Genomic DNA, 17,299 nt, shown 5'->3' with positions numbered 1-17,299 from the left:
ATATTGTCAGAGTTTGCAACAGTAAGGCGTAGGGTCAATTGTTGTCAATAAAGGCTTTGTGTCTCAAGCTTAAAATGTGTTAAGCCTGACAGTGTATGCCACTGTCTCATGCCTGAAAATATAAATTGACTTCACTACTAAGCTTCTTGAGAACTAATACACTGTAGGCTACATCTCTAAGATCACTGCCAACTCTAGGAAAAGAGGCAGTAGTTGCCTCACAACAGAGAGGGGCCATAAAAGTCTGATAGAAGTCTGATAGAAGCACACTGACAAAGCACCCAAAACATAGTGGAGTACAGCATACAGTTGAAGTCGGAAGTTTACATACACCTTAGCCAAATACATTTAAACTCAGTTTTTCACAATTCCTGACATTTAATCCTAGTAAAAATTCCCTGTCTTAGGTCAGTGAGGATCACCACTTTATTGTAAGAATGTGAAATGTCAGAATAATAGTAGAGAGTGATTTATTCCAGCTTGTATTACTTTCATCACATTCCCAGTGGGTCAGAAGTTTACATACACTCAATTAGTATTTGGTAGCATTGCCTTTAAATTGTTTAACTTGGGTCAAACATTTTGGGTAGCCTTCCACAAGCTTCCCACAATAAGTTGGGTGAATTTTGGCCCATTCCTCCTGACAGAGCTGATGTAACGGAGTCAGGTTTGTTGGACTCCTTGCTCGCACACGCTTTTTCAGTTCTGTCCAAAACTTTTCTATGGGACTGAGGTCAGGGCTTTGTGATGGCCACTCCAATACCTTGAATTTGTTGTCCTTAAGCCACAACTTTGGAAGTATGCTTGGGGTCATTGTCCGGTCGGAAGACCCATTTGCGACCAAGCTTTAACTTCCTGACTGATGTTTTGAGATGTTGCTTCAATATGTCCACATCATTTTCCTTCCTCATGATGCCATCTATTTTGTGAAGTGCACCAGTCCCTCCTGCAGCAAAGCACTCCCACAACATGATGCTGCCACCCCTGTGCTTCACGGTTGGGATGGTGTTTTTCGGCTTACAAGCCTCCCCCTTTTTCCTCCAAATATAACAATGGTCATTATGGCCGAACAGTTCTATTTTTGTTTCATCAGACCAGAGGACATTTCTACAAAAAGAACGATCTTTGTCCCCATGTGCAGTTGCAAACCGTAGTCCTTGCTGAGTGGCCTTTCAGGTTATGTCGATATAGGACTCGTTTTACTGTGGATATAGATACTTTTGTACCTGTTTCCTCCAGCATCTTCACAAGGTCCTTTGCTGTTGTTCTGGGATTGATTTGCACTTCTCGCACCAAAGTGCGTTCATCTCTAGGAGACAGAAAGCGTCTCCTTCCTGAGCGATATGATGGCTGCGTGGTTCCATTGTGTTTATACTTGCGTACTATTGTTTGTACAGATGAACGTGGTACCTTCAGGCGTTTGGAAATTGCTCCCAAGGATGAACCAGACTTGTGGAGGTCAACAAGTTATTTTCTGAGGTCTTGGCTGATTTCTTTTGATTTTCCCATGATGTCAAGCAAAGAGGCATTGAGTTTGAAGGTAGCCCTTGAAATACATCCACAGGTACACCTCCAATTGACTCAAATGATGTCAATTAGCCTATCAGAAGTTTCTAAAGCCATGACATCATTTTCTGGAATTTTCCAAGCTGTTTAAAGGCACAGTCAACTTAGCGTATGTAAACTTCTGACCCACTGGAATTGTGACACAATTAATTATATGTGAAATAATCTCTGTAAACAATGGTTGGGAAAATGACTTGTGTCATGCACAAAGTAGATGTCCTAACCGACTTGCCAAAACTATAGTTTGTTAAGTGGTTGAAAATCGAGTTTTAATGACTCCAACCTAAGTGTGTAAACTTTTGACTTCAACTGTAAGTGCACAATGTGCATCATCAACTGACAAAAACATGCGTGTGTATGTGCGTGTGTAAGGGTGAGCGTGTTTGTGTTTATACTGTGTTGTGAAAAAGTATTTGCCCCCTTTCTGGTTCTCTCTATTTTTTGCATATTTTTGATACTTAAATCAGATCTTCAACCAAAACCTAATGTTAAGTAAAGGGAACCTGTGTTTACAAATAACACACAAATATATACACTTACTTCATTTTTTTAATTAACAAAGTTATGCAACACCCAATTCCATTTTGTGAAAAAGTAGTTGCCCCATAACACTAAATAACTGGTTGTGCCACCTTTAGCTGCAATGACTGCAACCAAATGATTCCTGTAGTTGTTGATCAGTCTCTCACATCGCTGTGGAGGAATTTTGGCCCAGTCTTCTACGCAGAACTTTAACTCAGCAACATTTGTGGGTTTTCAAGCATGAACTGTTCATTTCAAGTCCTGCCACAACATCTCAATAGGGATTAGGCCTGAACTTTGACTAGGTCGTTCCAAAACAAGTTTGTTACTTTTTAACCATTTTCATGTATACTTGATTATGTGTTTTGGATCATTGTCTTGCTGCATGACCCAGCAACGCTTCAGCTTCAGCTTACAGACAGATGGCCTGACATTCTCCTGTAGAATTCTCTGATACAGAGCAGAATTCATGGTTCCTTCTATTAAGGCAAGTCGTCCAGGTCCTGAGGCAGCAAAGCATCCCCAAACCATCACACTACCACCACCATGCCTGACCGTTGGTATGAGGATCTTACTGTGGAATGCAGTGTTTGGATTTCGCCAGACATAATGGAACCCATCTCATCCAAAAAAAAAGTTAACTAAAGTTTGCCAAAAAGCAACCTGGAAGCACCTGGATCATCAACAAGACTCTTGGAAGAATGTTCTATGGACATACGAGTCAAAACTTTGGAATGGCCTAGTCAAAGTCCAGACTTAATCCCAACTGAGAGGACCAGTTCATGCTTGAAAACCCACAAATGTCGCTGTGTTAAAGCAGTTCTGCAAGCCAGAGTGGGACAAAATTTGTCCGCAGCGACATGAGAGACTGATCAACAACTACAGGAAGCGTTTGGTTGGAGTCATCGTAGCTAAATTTGGCACAACCAGTTATTGAGTGTAAGGTGGAGTGTGTGTGTGTGTGTGTGTGTGTGTGTGTGTGTGTGTGTGTGTGTGTGTGTGTGTGTGTGTGTGTGTGTGTGTGTGTGTGTGTGTGTGTGTGTGTGTGTGTGTGTGTGTGTGTGTGTGTGTGTGTGTGTGTGTGTGTGTGTGTGTGTGTGTGTGTGTGTGTGTGTGTGAGAGAGAGAGAGAGCGTGACTGTGTGAGTGTGTTTGTGTGTTCCGCAGTGCCTCAGTCCTTGGCCATAATCCTCTTAAAGATACACTATGCAGAAATCACTCCTCAATTTCCTGGTTGCTAAAATTTTAATAGTTTATGTAACACAACAAGCAAGTATAGTGTAGAGAATCATTATACCATCTAAACCGTTGTGAAATATTTTTCCATGTACGAAAATAAAATATTTTCAGATGTTTGAAGCTGGTGTACAAAACCGAAAATAAAATATGAAAAAATGAAATGTAAGATTGGGAAAAATATAAATAATTTACATAGAAGTGATCTACTGCTTGTTAGACTTGCTTTCAATGAGAATGACATATCTATAACACACATTTCTATGTGAATTTGGTCAGGGTTACCCAAAAAGTTACATATTGCAGCTTTAAAGATCTTCCTTCAAGGATCTTGCCTCTATATAATTTAATTACACATCTATAAGGCACAGAACTGTAGATTGGAGCTAGATTCTAATGGTTACAGCAACAGACTGGAGCTAGCTGCTAATGCTAACAACAGGTCCTGTGTAACTCAGTTGGTAGAGCACGGCACTTTCAGTGCCAGGATCATGGGTTTGATTACCGCTGGAGCCACCCATACAAAATTGCATGCAGGCATGACTGAAAGTCGCTTTGGATTAAAGTGTCTGATAATTGTCATATGTTGTTGTTATTATTATATTAACAAACTGGAGCATGGTGCTAATGCTAACAGCAACAGACTGGAGCTAGATGCTAATGCTAACAACAACAGACTGTAGCTAAGCTAACAACAGGCTGGAGCTATGCTTAGAGCAAGAGACTGCTATTCACCTTATACATACGAGATGCTAGACTATGTAGAGTCAGCCAATGTGAATGTGATACTCAAAGCACACAGATCGAGGGCCATGTCACAAAAGCTCATTTCAACCCTTAGTAAAAAATGAGCAGGCTCAGAGCAGCATTGTGATGCACGTAATTACGCTGCTTAGCTGGGTACGTAGCATTCTCCCTTGTCATTAGCTGATGTTAATGTTATTGTCTCGTTCAGAATGAACATATTTGCACCGCAAGCAATGACCAGCACAATTGGCCAACACAGAGTTAACTCAATGCCAGTATCAATTGATCATTCAATGTAAAATCAATTAACCAATCAAAATGACCATATCTAGCTAAATGTATTTCATCTAAAACAGACTGTCTGCTCTGGAGCTAACCTGGTATTACAACACATTCTTCATCCTTAAAGCAGAAAGCCACAGAGGATGGTGTATCTATTATCCCATCCCTCAGCTTCAAAGACACACGCACGCACGCTCGCTCGCTCGCTCTCACACACACACACACACACACACACACACACACACACACACACACACACACACACACACACACACACACACACACACACACACACACACACACACACACACACACACACACACACACACAGAAAGAGACAGAAGTAGCTAAACCCAATCACTTCAACTGTCCACTAGCTGTCATAGGCAGCTCTTCTATTCAACCCTTAGTGCTGGCCCTCAGACCCCATTCATCACCCAGTTAACAATGACGCCACCTGGTTCAATCTACTGACGCCGCTCGCCTTGTCCCCTCTTGGTTTATCTGCCTACCGCCTTTCAAGGAAAAGTGTGCGGGGAGAAATGAACCAAGCTCTTATCTCGGCTCACAGCTGCCCCATAACCATGCTACCCACAGGGTGACTGCTGCCTCCCTGCCTAAAGCTACTGGGGAGGTCAGACTGGAGAGTTGACACTGTGGAAATACACACATGAACAAATAAACACACACAAACATATACACACACCCACATATTGAAATACACACTCACAGCTGCAGATACGCAGACACTTTCAGCCGTGGGCACTGTGCCACCCAGAGGGTTTCTGTCAAGTAGCAGTTCGCTGAGCCTTTGAAAGCTCTGGCGTCCGGTGGCAAGCGCTTCCAACATTGATTGCCTGCAGTAGCCTACTCATCTATTTGATTGTGCTTCTGCCCATAATGAAGCAAACAAAGTTCTAAGGGAAGACCACTCAAAGGAAGAAATTAAAAGCCATCTCTGACAACAACAAAAATGAACAACTTTTACAGTGAGGGTATTGCAACAGGCCTACACAAATTCTGAACTATACAGACAATCTGGATCATGTGAACAAGTGACTCACTCATAAAAATGTATTCTAAATACCAAAAAAAGGCATTGAGAAATGAACTCAGTTGCCCTCTGTGTTGTGGTTGTGAATGAAGAAAGTTTGGCTTGTGTGTTTGTTTGGCCCCTCTGGAAGTGGCTTTGAGGTTCATGCCTTGACCCTTTGGAGCATAGAGAGGAAGTGAGGGCCTCCCCTGCTCCAGGCAGCCGAACACGCTGATACTGTCGTTTGGAGATAGACATCATAAGCGTATTCACGACTGGACAGGAATCGCACATCAAAGCTACAAGATAAGAAAATGAAAGCGAAGGAAAGGAGTACAGTGCTTTTATGATAACCTTTAGTGTTACGGCTTCATCTGATCTTGAAATAAATGACATAGAGCATCTGGTATCTCCTTCCAGTCACTTACAGTTGTAACACAGTAGCGGACAGGCAATAGAACCATCAATCAAAGCTTAGGCCGTCTCCAGAGACATCAGCCTTCTTACTTTAGACTACTCATCCACCTACATTGCTTGTGGAATATAGGGCTCCGTCACGGGACTTGTTCCCTACAATGAATAGAGATAATTCTATCATACATTTATGTCATTCATTCGAGGGGAAGGAAGCTTGAAAATGGTAAATGTGGACACACCTAATATTTGATAAGATAACGAACACGTGTATTTACTGTGGTAACGACTTCCTTGGGTTGATTTTATAACCTCTCCAATGCAAGGCTGCTTTTGCATCAATTGTTCATGTGCTCGGTCAACGTTTTTTGGGGGGTGGGGACTTGGGGGCTCGTCCCAGATTGTAATGAAAATAACGGAAGATATGTAATCATCATGAAATGATCATATTAATGGGTTAAGACATTTTCTTCCTGTCAATTAAGTATTTACAATATACTGTTTCATTATCCAAGGCTCACAATCACAATCCCTAATCAACGTTATTGGATTTGTGCTCCATGCTCAGAAGACAGCTTCTGAGCCTTCATTATAGTGGTTGACTCACTGCTGAGAAAAATACAATTATGTCCTTCTATTTAACAACTATGCCAATTACACACATTAACATCAACTCTCTCGTACTACAATTACATTCATCTCACCATTAATTATGTTAGAAATATTAAAGCTCCAACTCATTTGTAGTCAATGGTCTGATTAGGGTTATCAGTCATTTTCCAATGGTACCCGAATCTTGGATAATTTTTGTGGTAATCTGTGGTAACTTTGGCAATTCATTTTTTATTTAAGTAAATTCTTATTTTCAATGACAGTCTAGGAACAGTGCCTTGCTCTGGGGTAGAATGATAGAGTTTTACCTTGTCAGCTCGGGGATTCAATCTTGTAAACTTCCGGTTACTAGTCCAACACTCTAACCACTAGGCTACCTGCCACCTCACTTGAATAACTTTTTAAACATGTATTCATATATAGTATGATTTTTTAAATATATATCTGTGTCCATATTGTTCATTAGTTTCTAGTTGATAGACCATATGGTTCAAGAGAAAATAGCCTAATTAATGAAAAAAGCATCTAATCAACAATGGCATTATTTTCAATTAACTCTGCAACTCTTCGAACTATTGTGTTTTTTCAAAACTGCCACCAATTTGGCACCAAAACATTTACAACAAAGACATAATGACATAGTAAAAAAAAAAAGTATGTAGGAAAAAAATGAATATAAAAGAATACAGTATTTCATGCTGAAATCCTCATATATTATACCAATGCTATTCACTAAGTTGATGGTTTATATATAGGATTTTGTTTTTCAGCATTTTCATTACATTTGTTATTTTAAAATAATCTTATTTGATTATTTTATATATATTTAGAACATAAAGTCAGAGATAATTACAGTCACCTGTGATAATCTGTAGTACCCAAAATGGCAACTAGATGTCTCATGATAAAATAATAAAATCCTTTAAAAAGTTACCAAAATTCGGGTAGTTTACTGCTAAACAAAAAGTTTCCAGTTATATACCCTCCCTCTGATACAGTATGTAGAACAGAGACGTTGTCAGGCACCACAACAGTTCAGTGTTACAAAGGGTGACTGGGGGAAGATGGCGTGAATCGACAACAAGCAGCAACACTCCTGTCCCCTTGGTATTAGTTTACAATGAGACACAGCCTTCCTGTCCCTGGAGTCTCTCCACTAGGTACAAAACAAGGAAGACAGCCCATGCAGAAATGACACTGTGTGGCATAGCAGCTCAGAGCACAAGAACTGTTACAGTATACAGCTCCATTGAGATGTTGCAACTGCCTGGGAAGAGTGTTGTCAAGTCCGACGATCAAGCTTATTTATGGTAACATAATAATTCATTTAATATTTACTGGCTTATTGCATCTATCATCAAGGCAAGCACAAAGTAGTAAAAGGAAAATATATTTCTAAGCCTCTTCAGACAAACAGAAAGCTCTCTTAACCCAAATAAAATATAAAGAACAAAATTATAAATGCAACATGCAACAATTTCAACGATTTTACTGAGTTACAGCTCATATAAGGAAATCAGTCAAATCAGGCCCTTTTCAAATCAGGCCCTAATCCATGGATTTCACATGACTGGGCAGGGGCGCTCCCCTTGGGAGCCAAGCCCACCCACTGGGGAGCCAGGCCCAGCAAATCAGAATCAGTTTTTCCCCACAAAGGGTTTTATTACAGACAGAAATACTCAGTTTCATCAGCTGTCCGGGTGGCTGGTCTCAGACGATCTCACAGGCAAAGAAGCTGGATGTGGCGGTCCTGGGCTGGCGTGGTTACATGTGGACATACTGCCAAATTCTCTAAAACAAAGTCGGAGGCGGCTTATGGTAGAGAAATGAACATTAAATTATCTGGCAACCGCTCTGGTAGGCATTCCTGCAGTCAGCGTGCCAATTGCACACTCCCTCAAAACGTGAGACATCTGTGGCATTGTGTAGTGTGACAAAACTGCACATTTTAGAGCGGCATTTTATTGGTGCACTGTGTAATGATCATGCTGTTTAATCAGACTCTCGATATGCCACACCTGTCAGGTGGATGGATTATCTTCGCAAAGGTGAAATATTCACTTACAGGGACGTTAACAAAATTGTGCACAGAAGTTGAGAGAAAAGCTTTTTGTGCATATGAAAAAAATCTGGGATCTTTAATTTCAGCTCATGAAACATAAGACCAACACTTTACATGTTGTGTTTATATTTTTGTTCAGTATATGTGTAAAATTAATATATGGGCATTTCCAGGTAAAAGGACTCATGTGAGCACCAACATGTGGAGTTCATAGGAGCATGTAAAATTGGGTGTAAAATGAAAGCTAAGAGTCAATTTGAATATATTTTTTGGGCATATTTAAGGCAAACATATGAAAAGAGGGTCTTAGAAAACATCTACCATGTTTCTCCAAAACACAATAATATTGGAGTAAAGACCCCTGCAACCCAATATCAACACATATTGTGTTTTGGAGAAATGATTTGCCTTGTGTACAGTGCATTTAGAAAGTATTCCGACCACTTGACTTTTTCCACATTTTGTTACGTTACGACCTTATTCTACACACAATACCCCATAATGACAAAGCAAAACAGTTTTTTTTAATTAGCACATTTATAAAAAGAAGAAACTTAAATATCACATTTATATGAGTATTCAGACCATTTACTCAGTGCTTTGTTGAAGCACCTTTGGCAGTGATTACAGCCTTGAGTATGTCGCTACAAGCTTGGCACACCTGTATGTGGGGAGTTTCTCCCATTCTTCTCTGCAGATCCTCTCAAGCTCTGGGCTGTGTGGTTAGAGTTGTTGTCCCGATGGAAGGTGATCCTGAGTTTTCTGGAACAGGTTTTCATCAATGATTGCTCTGTACTTTGCTCCGTTCATCTTTTCCTCGATCCTAACAAGTCTCCCAGTCCCAGTCCCTGCCACTGAAACACCTCTCCACAGCATGATGCTGCCACCACCATGCTTCACAGTAGGGATGGTGCCAGGTTTCCTCCAGTTGAGACGCTTGGCATTCAGGCCAAAGAGTTCAATCTTGGTTTTATCAGAACAAAGAATCTTGTTTCTCAAGGTCTGAGAGGCCTTTAGTTGCCTTTTGGCATACTCCAAGCAGGCTGTCATGTGCTTGGGGACCTTCAATGCTGTGACCACTGTGTTCTTGGGGACCTTCAATGCTGCAGAAATGTTTTGGTACCCTTCCCCAGATAATTCCTTTGACCGCATGGCTTGGTTTTTGCTCTGATATGCACTGTCAACTGTGGGACCTTACATAGACAGGTGTGTGCCTTTCTAAATCATGTCCAATCAATTGAATTTACCACAGGTGCACTCCAATCAAGTTGTAGAAATATCTCAAGGATGATCAATGTAAACAGGATGCACCTGAGCCCAATTTCGAGTCTCATAGCAGAGTGTTTGAATGCTTAAGTAAATAAGATATTTCTGTTTTTTGTATATATATTTTTTTGCAAAAATGTCTAAAAACCTATTTTCGCTTTGTCATTATGGGGTATTGTGTGTAGATTGACGAGATAAAAAAATATATAACCAATTTTAGAATAATTCTGTAACGTAACAAAACGTGGAAAAAGGTCTGAAAACTCCAAATGCACTGTAAGTTTAAGAAACATTGCCCGATATTTCCCAAAAACCAGTAACAGAATTACTGCAATTGCAATTACTGCTACAATGGGAATTTATCGTGGTCAAAAACCACAGTTGTGTCACCTGTTACAGACCCCCCTTCCACTTGCATACTACTATGTTCAGCTCATAACTGTTTCCTTTCTTATTCTGTCATCTGGTGGTCAAAGCAAGTGTGAAAATAACCCCTCCCTCTCTCCCTCTGCCTCTCTCTCTCTCTCTCTATTTAATGTCAACTCTCCCAGCTCTTACTGACACCTACCCATAAGCCCCTTCTCTTTCCATGTACTGTAACCAGCATCCTTACCCACTGAGCACCGACCGACACTGGATGTCCATGGAAATTGAGAAGTAGTTTAAATTTGGTCAGATCCCCCCGGCCTTGATTTCAACATCCACAGGCGTTGTTTTTTAATATGGTCCGGACCTTTTGACATGGTCCGGACTGGTTTTAGTTCACAAACATAGACATGGATGATTGGTTCAGATTTGGTCCAGTCCAGACCGGACCAAATTTGAACTAATCATAGCCGTCTATGCTTCACATGTTTGGAGAGCACAGTGCAGTACATTAGACCACAGTAGAGTACAGTAAAGTAAATTAAAGTTAAATCAAATTGAGTAGAGTATTGTTCAGTACAGTCCTGTGCTGCACTGTACAGTAGAATATAGTTTAATACAGTAGAGCATACTAGAGTTGAGGACAGTATAATGTACTGAACTATACCTTACTGAACTCTACTGTACTGTTTTGTGCTGTACTGTACTCTACAAACTTGTGAAACAGATGTGATTGGTTCAGATTTGGACCGGTCCAACCAAATTTGGTCTTGTTTGGGGGTGGAGCTCATTAAAACAATAATAAGTGTGTAGATTAGAATAATACCCAAACATGCAAAGGATATTGCATATTTCAACCTTTGTGTACCTATTCAGGCTATATCACCATGAAGAGAGTGATATTCATATCCATAATTATGCATTTCTGTATAGTACAGATCAGGGACCTATGATGTAATTCCGTAACCAGGTGTAAATCCACTTCACTTACTGTAGTTCAACAACCAAAATAGATTTTTTTCAAGGTCAAGGTGTCAAGTCATAGTTGATACCCCATTCTTTCTGCAGACATCTTTTAATCTTATTTCGGAGCAGATATTTAAAGACATGCTCTGGAACTTTGGAGACTACTAAGTACAGTCGTGGCCAAAAGTTTTGAGAATGACACAAATATTCATTTTCACAAAGTCTGCTGCCTCAGTGTCTTTAGATATTTTTGTCAAATGTTACTATGGAATACTGAAGTATAATTACAAGCATTTCATAAGTGTCAAAGGCTTTTATTGACAATTACATGAAGTTGATGCAAAGAGTCAATATTTGCAGTGTTGACCCTTTTTTTCAAGACCTCTGCAATCCGCCCTGGCATGCTGTCAATTAACTTCTGGGCCACCTCCTGACTGATGGAAGCCCATTCTTGCATAATCAATGCTTGGAGTTTGTCAGAATATGTGGGTTTTTGTTGGTCCACCCGCCTCTTGAGGATTGACGACAAGTTCTCAATGGAATTAAGGTCTGGGGAGTTTCCTGGCCATGGGCCTAAAATATCGATGTTTTGTTCCCTGAGCCACTTTAGTTATCACATTTGCCTATTGGCAAGGTGCTCCATCATGCTGGAAAAGGCATTGTTCGTCACCAAACTGTTCCTGGATGTTTGGGAGAAGTTGCTCTTGGATGATGTGTTGGTACCATTCTTTATTCATGGTTCTGTTCTTAGGCAAAATTGTGATTGAGCCCACTCCCTTGGCTGAGAAGCAACCCCACACATGAATGGTCTCAGGATGCTTTACTGTTGACATGACACAGGACTGATGGTAGCGCTCATCTTGTCTTCTCCGGACAAGCTTTTTTCCAGATGCCCCAAACAATCGGAAAGGGGATTCATCAGAGAAAATGACTTTACCCCAGTCCTCAGCAGTCCAATCCCTGTACCTTTTGCAGAATATCAGTCTGTCCCTGATGTTTTTCCTGGACAGAAGTGGCTTCTTTGCTGCCCTTCTTGACACCAGGCCATCCTGCAAAGGTCTTCGCCTCACTGTGCATGCAGATGCACTCACACCTGCCTGCTGCCATTCCTGAGCAAGCTCTGTACTGGTGGTTCCCCAATCCCGCAGCTGAATCAACTTTAGGAGACGGTCCTGGCGGTTGCTGGACTTTCTTGGGCGCCCTGAAGCCTTCTTCACAACAGTTGAACCGCTCTCCTTGAAGTTCTTGATGATCCGATAAATGGTTGATTGTGTTGACTGTAAAGCCCTTTTTGTGCAAAGCAACGATGACGGCACGTGTTTCCTTGCAGGTAACCATGATTGACAGAGGAAGAACAATGATTCCAAGCACCACCCTCCTTTTGAAGCTTCCAGTCTGTTATTCGAACTCAATCAGCATGACAGACTGATCTCCAGCCCTGTCCTCGTCAACACTCACACCTGTGTTAATGAGAGAATCACTGACATGCTGTCAGCTTTTGTGGCATGGCTGAAATGCAGTGGAAATGTTTTGGGGGATTCAGTTCATTTGCATGGCAAAGAGGGACTTTGCAATTAATTGCAATTCATCTGATCATTCTTCATAACTTTCTGGAGTATATGCAAATTGCCATCATACAAACTGAGGCAGCAGACTTTGTGAACATTTATATTTGTGTCATTCTTAAAACTTTTGGCCACGACTGTATTTTTTAAACCTCCTTTTTTTGGGGACTGGATGTGTCAATGTACAGTTCATACATGCATAATCTATGAGCAGAATTACTGTCTTACCTCAATTAGTCATGAAATCTCTAGTTTGAAAGATACTATTTTCTGGAAGCTGTGCTTCACTCCATTCCATTTATTTTGTTATCCTGAAAAACTCCCCAGTCCTTAATTACAAGCATAAACACAACATGATGCAGCCACCACTATGCTTGAAAATATGGAGAGTGGTAACCAGTAATGTGTTGTATTGGATTTTCCCCAAACATAACACTTTGTATTCAGGACCAAAAGTTAATTGCTTTACCACATTTCTTTGCAGTATTACTTGTGCCTTGTTGCAAACAGAATGCATGTTTAGGAATATTTTTATTCTGTACAGACTTCCTTCTTTTCAGTCTGTCATTTAGGTTAGTATTGTGGAGTAACTACAATGTTGTTGATCCATCCTCAGTTATCTCCTATCACAGCCGTTATAATCTGTAACCATAGGATTCATGGAGAAATCCCTGAGTGGTTTCCTTCCTCTCCAGCAACTGAATTAGGAAAGATGCCAGTATATTTGTAGTGACTGGATTGCTACACCATCCAAAGTGTAATTAATAACTTCACCAGGCTCAAAGGGATATTCAATGTCTGCTTTTTTTACCCATCTACCAATAGGTGCCCTTCTTTGTGAGGCATTGGAAAACCTCCCTGGTCTTTGTGGTTGAATCTGTGTTTGAAATTCAATGCTCGACTGAGGGACCTTACAGATAATTGTATGTGTGGGGTACAGAGATGAGGTAGTCATTCAAAAATCATCCATAAGTCCATGCAACTTATTATGTGACTTGTTAAGCACATTTTGACTGCTGAACGTGTTTATGTTTGCCATGGCAAAGAGTTTGAATACTTATTGACTCAAGACATTTCAGCTTTTCATTTTTAATTAATTTGTAAAAGTAGCAAAAAAAACATAATTCCACTTTAACTTTATGGGGTATATTTAATCCATTTAAAATGTAGGCTGTAAACACAACAACATGTGGAAAAAGTCAAGGGGTGTGAATACTCTCCGAAGACACTGTAGATTAAAGCCAAGATGTATAACTTTCAGTTTGTCGGCAAATTGCCACACAGAAATACACAATAATGCGACATTATAAAAGCTCATACATCCTTATACCAAGTAAATAAAGCACATGATGACTTTAAATAAAGTGTGACAATACTACACCTACAATGTTTTTCTTCCATGAGACATGGTGTTTAAAGCATCATTTAGGCACAGAGGTCTTACACACAGACCGTGTTTGTGGCACAGGTTATATGGGCGGAAGTGGAAGCACAGCGAAAGTTCATCCATTCGTGTTTATACACTGTGCTTTGCAAAAAAACGAATTCAAAATATTACACATGGAAGATCCCAAAACATATTTTATAAGACAGAGAGAGAAACTCTTCATACACATTGTTTCGGCCCTCCAAGATCAAAACGTGGTGTGTTTGCATCCATTTTTGTTTTGGACTGAATAAATATTCACTTGTGAATCTATGATTTTTGCATTGATTGTTGCAGCAACTTGCTTGTGTTTTAACTTGTTTGCAGAGCCACAGTAAAGCACTTTGAGAGTCGCCATGTAATAAAAAGCACTATGCCAAAAAATCTATTGTTATTATTATTATTGTCACTTATGATTGTCTTCCAAAAGTGGACAGGTATGTTTTCAGTAGCGCTACAGTACTAGAGTACACTACGGTATGTTTCATTACACTACAGTACTATGGTATACTAGGACATACTACGGTATATTAGGGTGTACTCACGGGTGCCATCGAAGCGGGTGGCGATGGTGTCCAGAAAGGTATTCTGGGGGGCCAGGAGGCCCTTCATCACCGGCATGTTGGCCCTGATCTAAGGTCAGCGATGGGTCCCGCAATGATCACACCATCCCAGAGGCACCAAGGTGGTGGTGGGGGGGGGTCCGCTGAGGCCTCTCAGGGAGCACAGGTGGGTGCGGGGCCAGTCCGGCAGTATAGCGAGGGGAGAGAAGCACATCTAAAAGAGGCCACCGTGGTGGAGTCCATCCACGCAGAGTCCCAGTTGGGTCCCTCCACTCTGGTCTTAGGGTGGAGTCAGTGATCAGAATCAGTGTAGAAGTTCAGCCGGGTCCTGGCGCTTTTAGTGAGCAGCGAAGGTACGTAGAACGGTAGATCAGAAAAGGGATCCAGTTGGATGTTCAGGTGTTGTCGAGATCCAAAAGAGATCTGCTGTACTTGCTCCGGTGCGTCTCTTCAGGTGCTGCTGCTCGCCCTCTCCCAAGCACCAGTCCAGAAGTTGTAGCCTAAGTCTTCCTGTTCAGTCCAATGGGGCTTCTGTTTACCACGGGAGAGAGAATCCACAACGCGGCAAGGCATCTTTCTACCTCTCTCTTTCTTTGTGTGTCCCTCCCTTGTTCCCCCCCTCTCTCTCTGTTCTGCCGAGTTGCTGTGGCAGGCAGAGCAGTTACATCTTCGTAAGCCTTCTCACTCTGCCCCCCCCCCCCCCCCACACACACTCTCTTTCTCTCTGCACTCCCTCTTTCATCCACTCCTGTGGTGGCTCAGCCAATGATATTCTTAGGTTTCACACGGCTGGCATTCTCTATAGAAACCTGGGCTCGTCTGGGGGGATGAAGAGGGGGGGACTCCTCTAGGAGTGGGCGTTGACAGGACAATTCCAGCCTGTACTTCTGCTATCAACCCTCAGGTGTTGTCTACGTGTCTGACGCCCGGGGAAAGATAGATTACCTGCTGGGAGATCAATAAAAGGCTATTGTATTCTATTTCACCATATTTTATTGGACTATTCTCCTATATTCTCCTATAGTGATGAGAGGCTGCTCTTGGACACATTTTGGAATCGATGAGAAAAATCATTTTTATGCCTTTCAAGATTTTATGAATATGCGTAGTGCAGTTATGGGAATTACTGTATTATATTGCATCTTTTATGAAGCAGTGTAAACAAGTAAATCGTTTTGGAGGGGGCTTTTCGGAAAAAAAAACTTTATTTAACCGTAACCATGGTTCCTCAATTTGTTAGTGTATCATCAGTGAGTGTAGTTCAGAATGCCATTCCTAGAATACCTGTTCCTTGTATGCCTCATCATCACTTGTATGATAATCTCATCTGTTCTCTCTTGCACCCACCCTGTCCTTCCAAGGAAATTACCGGAAGGAAAGCCGCTGGAAAGGTATTAAAAGGATTAACCGGGAGATGTTTTATAATGAAGACTTGAAGCTAAGCACATACCTAACCGCAGATCTTAATTCACTCTTACTCATTGGTCAAACAGAATTCCCGCTAGAAAGTATAATAGCTTCTGAAGAGGATGCATTCTGAAAAGAATACCAAAACGGATCTTTTTCCCTGTAGCATCATTTTTGTTGTTGTATTAAACTAGAGTCTAGGGGTGTTATTATGGCATCTCATATGAATGAAGGGAAATGGAAAATTATACTGAACAAAAATAGATACATGTAACAATTTCAATGATTTTACTGAGTTACAGTTCATATAAGGGAATCAGTCAATTGAAATAAATCCATTAGGCTCTAATCTATGGATTTCACATGACTGGGATGTGCACAGCCATGGGTGGGCCTGGGAGGGCAAAGGCCCACCCACTGGGGAGCCAGGCCCAGCCAATCAGAATGAGTTTTTTTTCTACAAACAAAAATACTCCTCAGAAATGGTCATGTATTGTCATGTTATGTCTTGTTCCTGTTCTTTCTCTTCACTTCGTTTCCCCCTGCTGGTCGTATTAGGTTACCTTCTCTTCTTTTCCTTCCCCCAGCTGTTCCTCATCTCCTTTAACTACCTCGTTTACCCTCTCCCACCTGTTCCCTTTTTCCCTCTGATTTAGGTCTCTATTTCTCTCTCTGTTTCTGCTTCTGTCTTTGTCAGATTCTCGTTTGCTTCACCCTTGTCCTGTCCTGTCGTAATCTGCCTCTTCATCAGATGCTACGTGTGATCAGGTACCTCTGTCCTCTACAACCCGCGCCTACCCGGAGAGACCAGCAGTCTGTCGCCGCTAACCCTGCTATTTTCCTCTGCTGCTAGAAGGGGACTCTCCTGTTAAGATCAGAGGACTTTATGATTTATTTGTCGCCCTCTCTGCGGGTTGTCTATGTTGTCAATCGATACATCTGAAGAGGATCTATGTCTTCCCTGTGTTTTGACATTAAAAGACTCTGTTTCTGTTAAAGCGCTTTTGGGTCCTCACTCACCTGCATAACAGAAATACTCCTCCTCCATCAGCTGTCCGGGTGTCTGGTCTCAGATGACACCGCAGGTGAAGAAGTCGGATGTGGAGGTCCCGGGCTAGCGTGGTTACACTTGTGAGGCTGGTTGCCAAATTCTCTAAAATCGTCTTATGGTAGAGAAATGAACATTACATTCTCTGGCAATACCTCTGGTGGACATTCCTGCCATTAGCATGCCAACTGCATGCTCCCTTAAAACTTGAGACATCTG

General features: G+C 41.4%; 1 protein-coding gene across 1 annotated transcript in view; it reads right to left on the bottom strand.

The window, feature by feature from the left end:
* Positions 1-14,758, bottom strand: part of kcnh4b (potassium voltage-gated channel, subfamily H (eag-related), member 4b) — a 62,462-nt gene extending 47,704 nt beyond the window's left edge. Inside the window, exon 1 of the mRNA XM_029629576.2 lies at positions 14,608-14,758. Coding sequence (XP_029485436.2) covers positions 14,608-14,683 — 76 coding nt within the window. The 5' untranslated portion in view covers positions 14,684-14,758. The remainder of the gene's footprint in view (positions 1-14,607) is intronic.
* Between the last annotated feature and the right edge of the window lie 2,541 nt (positions 14,759-17,299).

The sequence above is a fragment of the Oncorhynchus nerka genome, linkage group LG23, assembly GCF_034236695.1.
Source record: "Oncorhynchus nerka isolate Pitt River linkage group LG23, Oner_Uvic_2.0, whole genome shotgun sequence".
Lineage (NCBI taxonomy): Eukaryota > Metazoa > Chordata > Actinopteri > Salmoniformes > Salmonidae > Oncorhynchus > Oncorhynchus nerka.
Note: the sequence above shows the minus strand (reverse complement) of the source record. Positions and strands in the feature narration are given on the sequence as shown.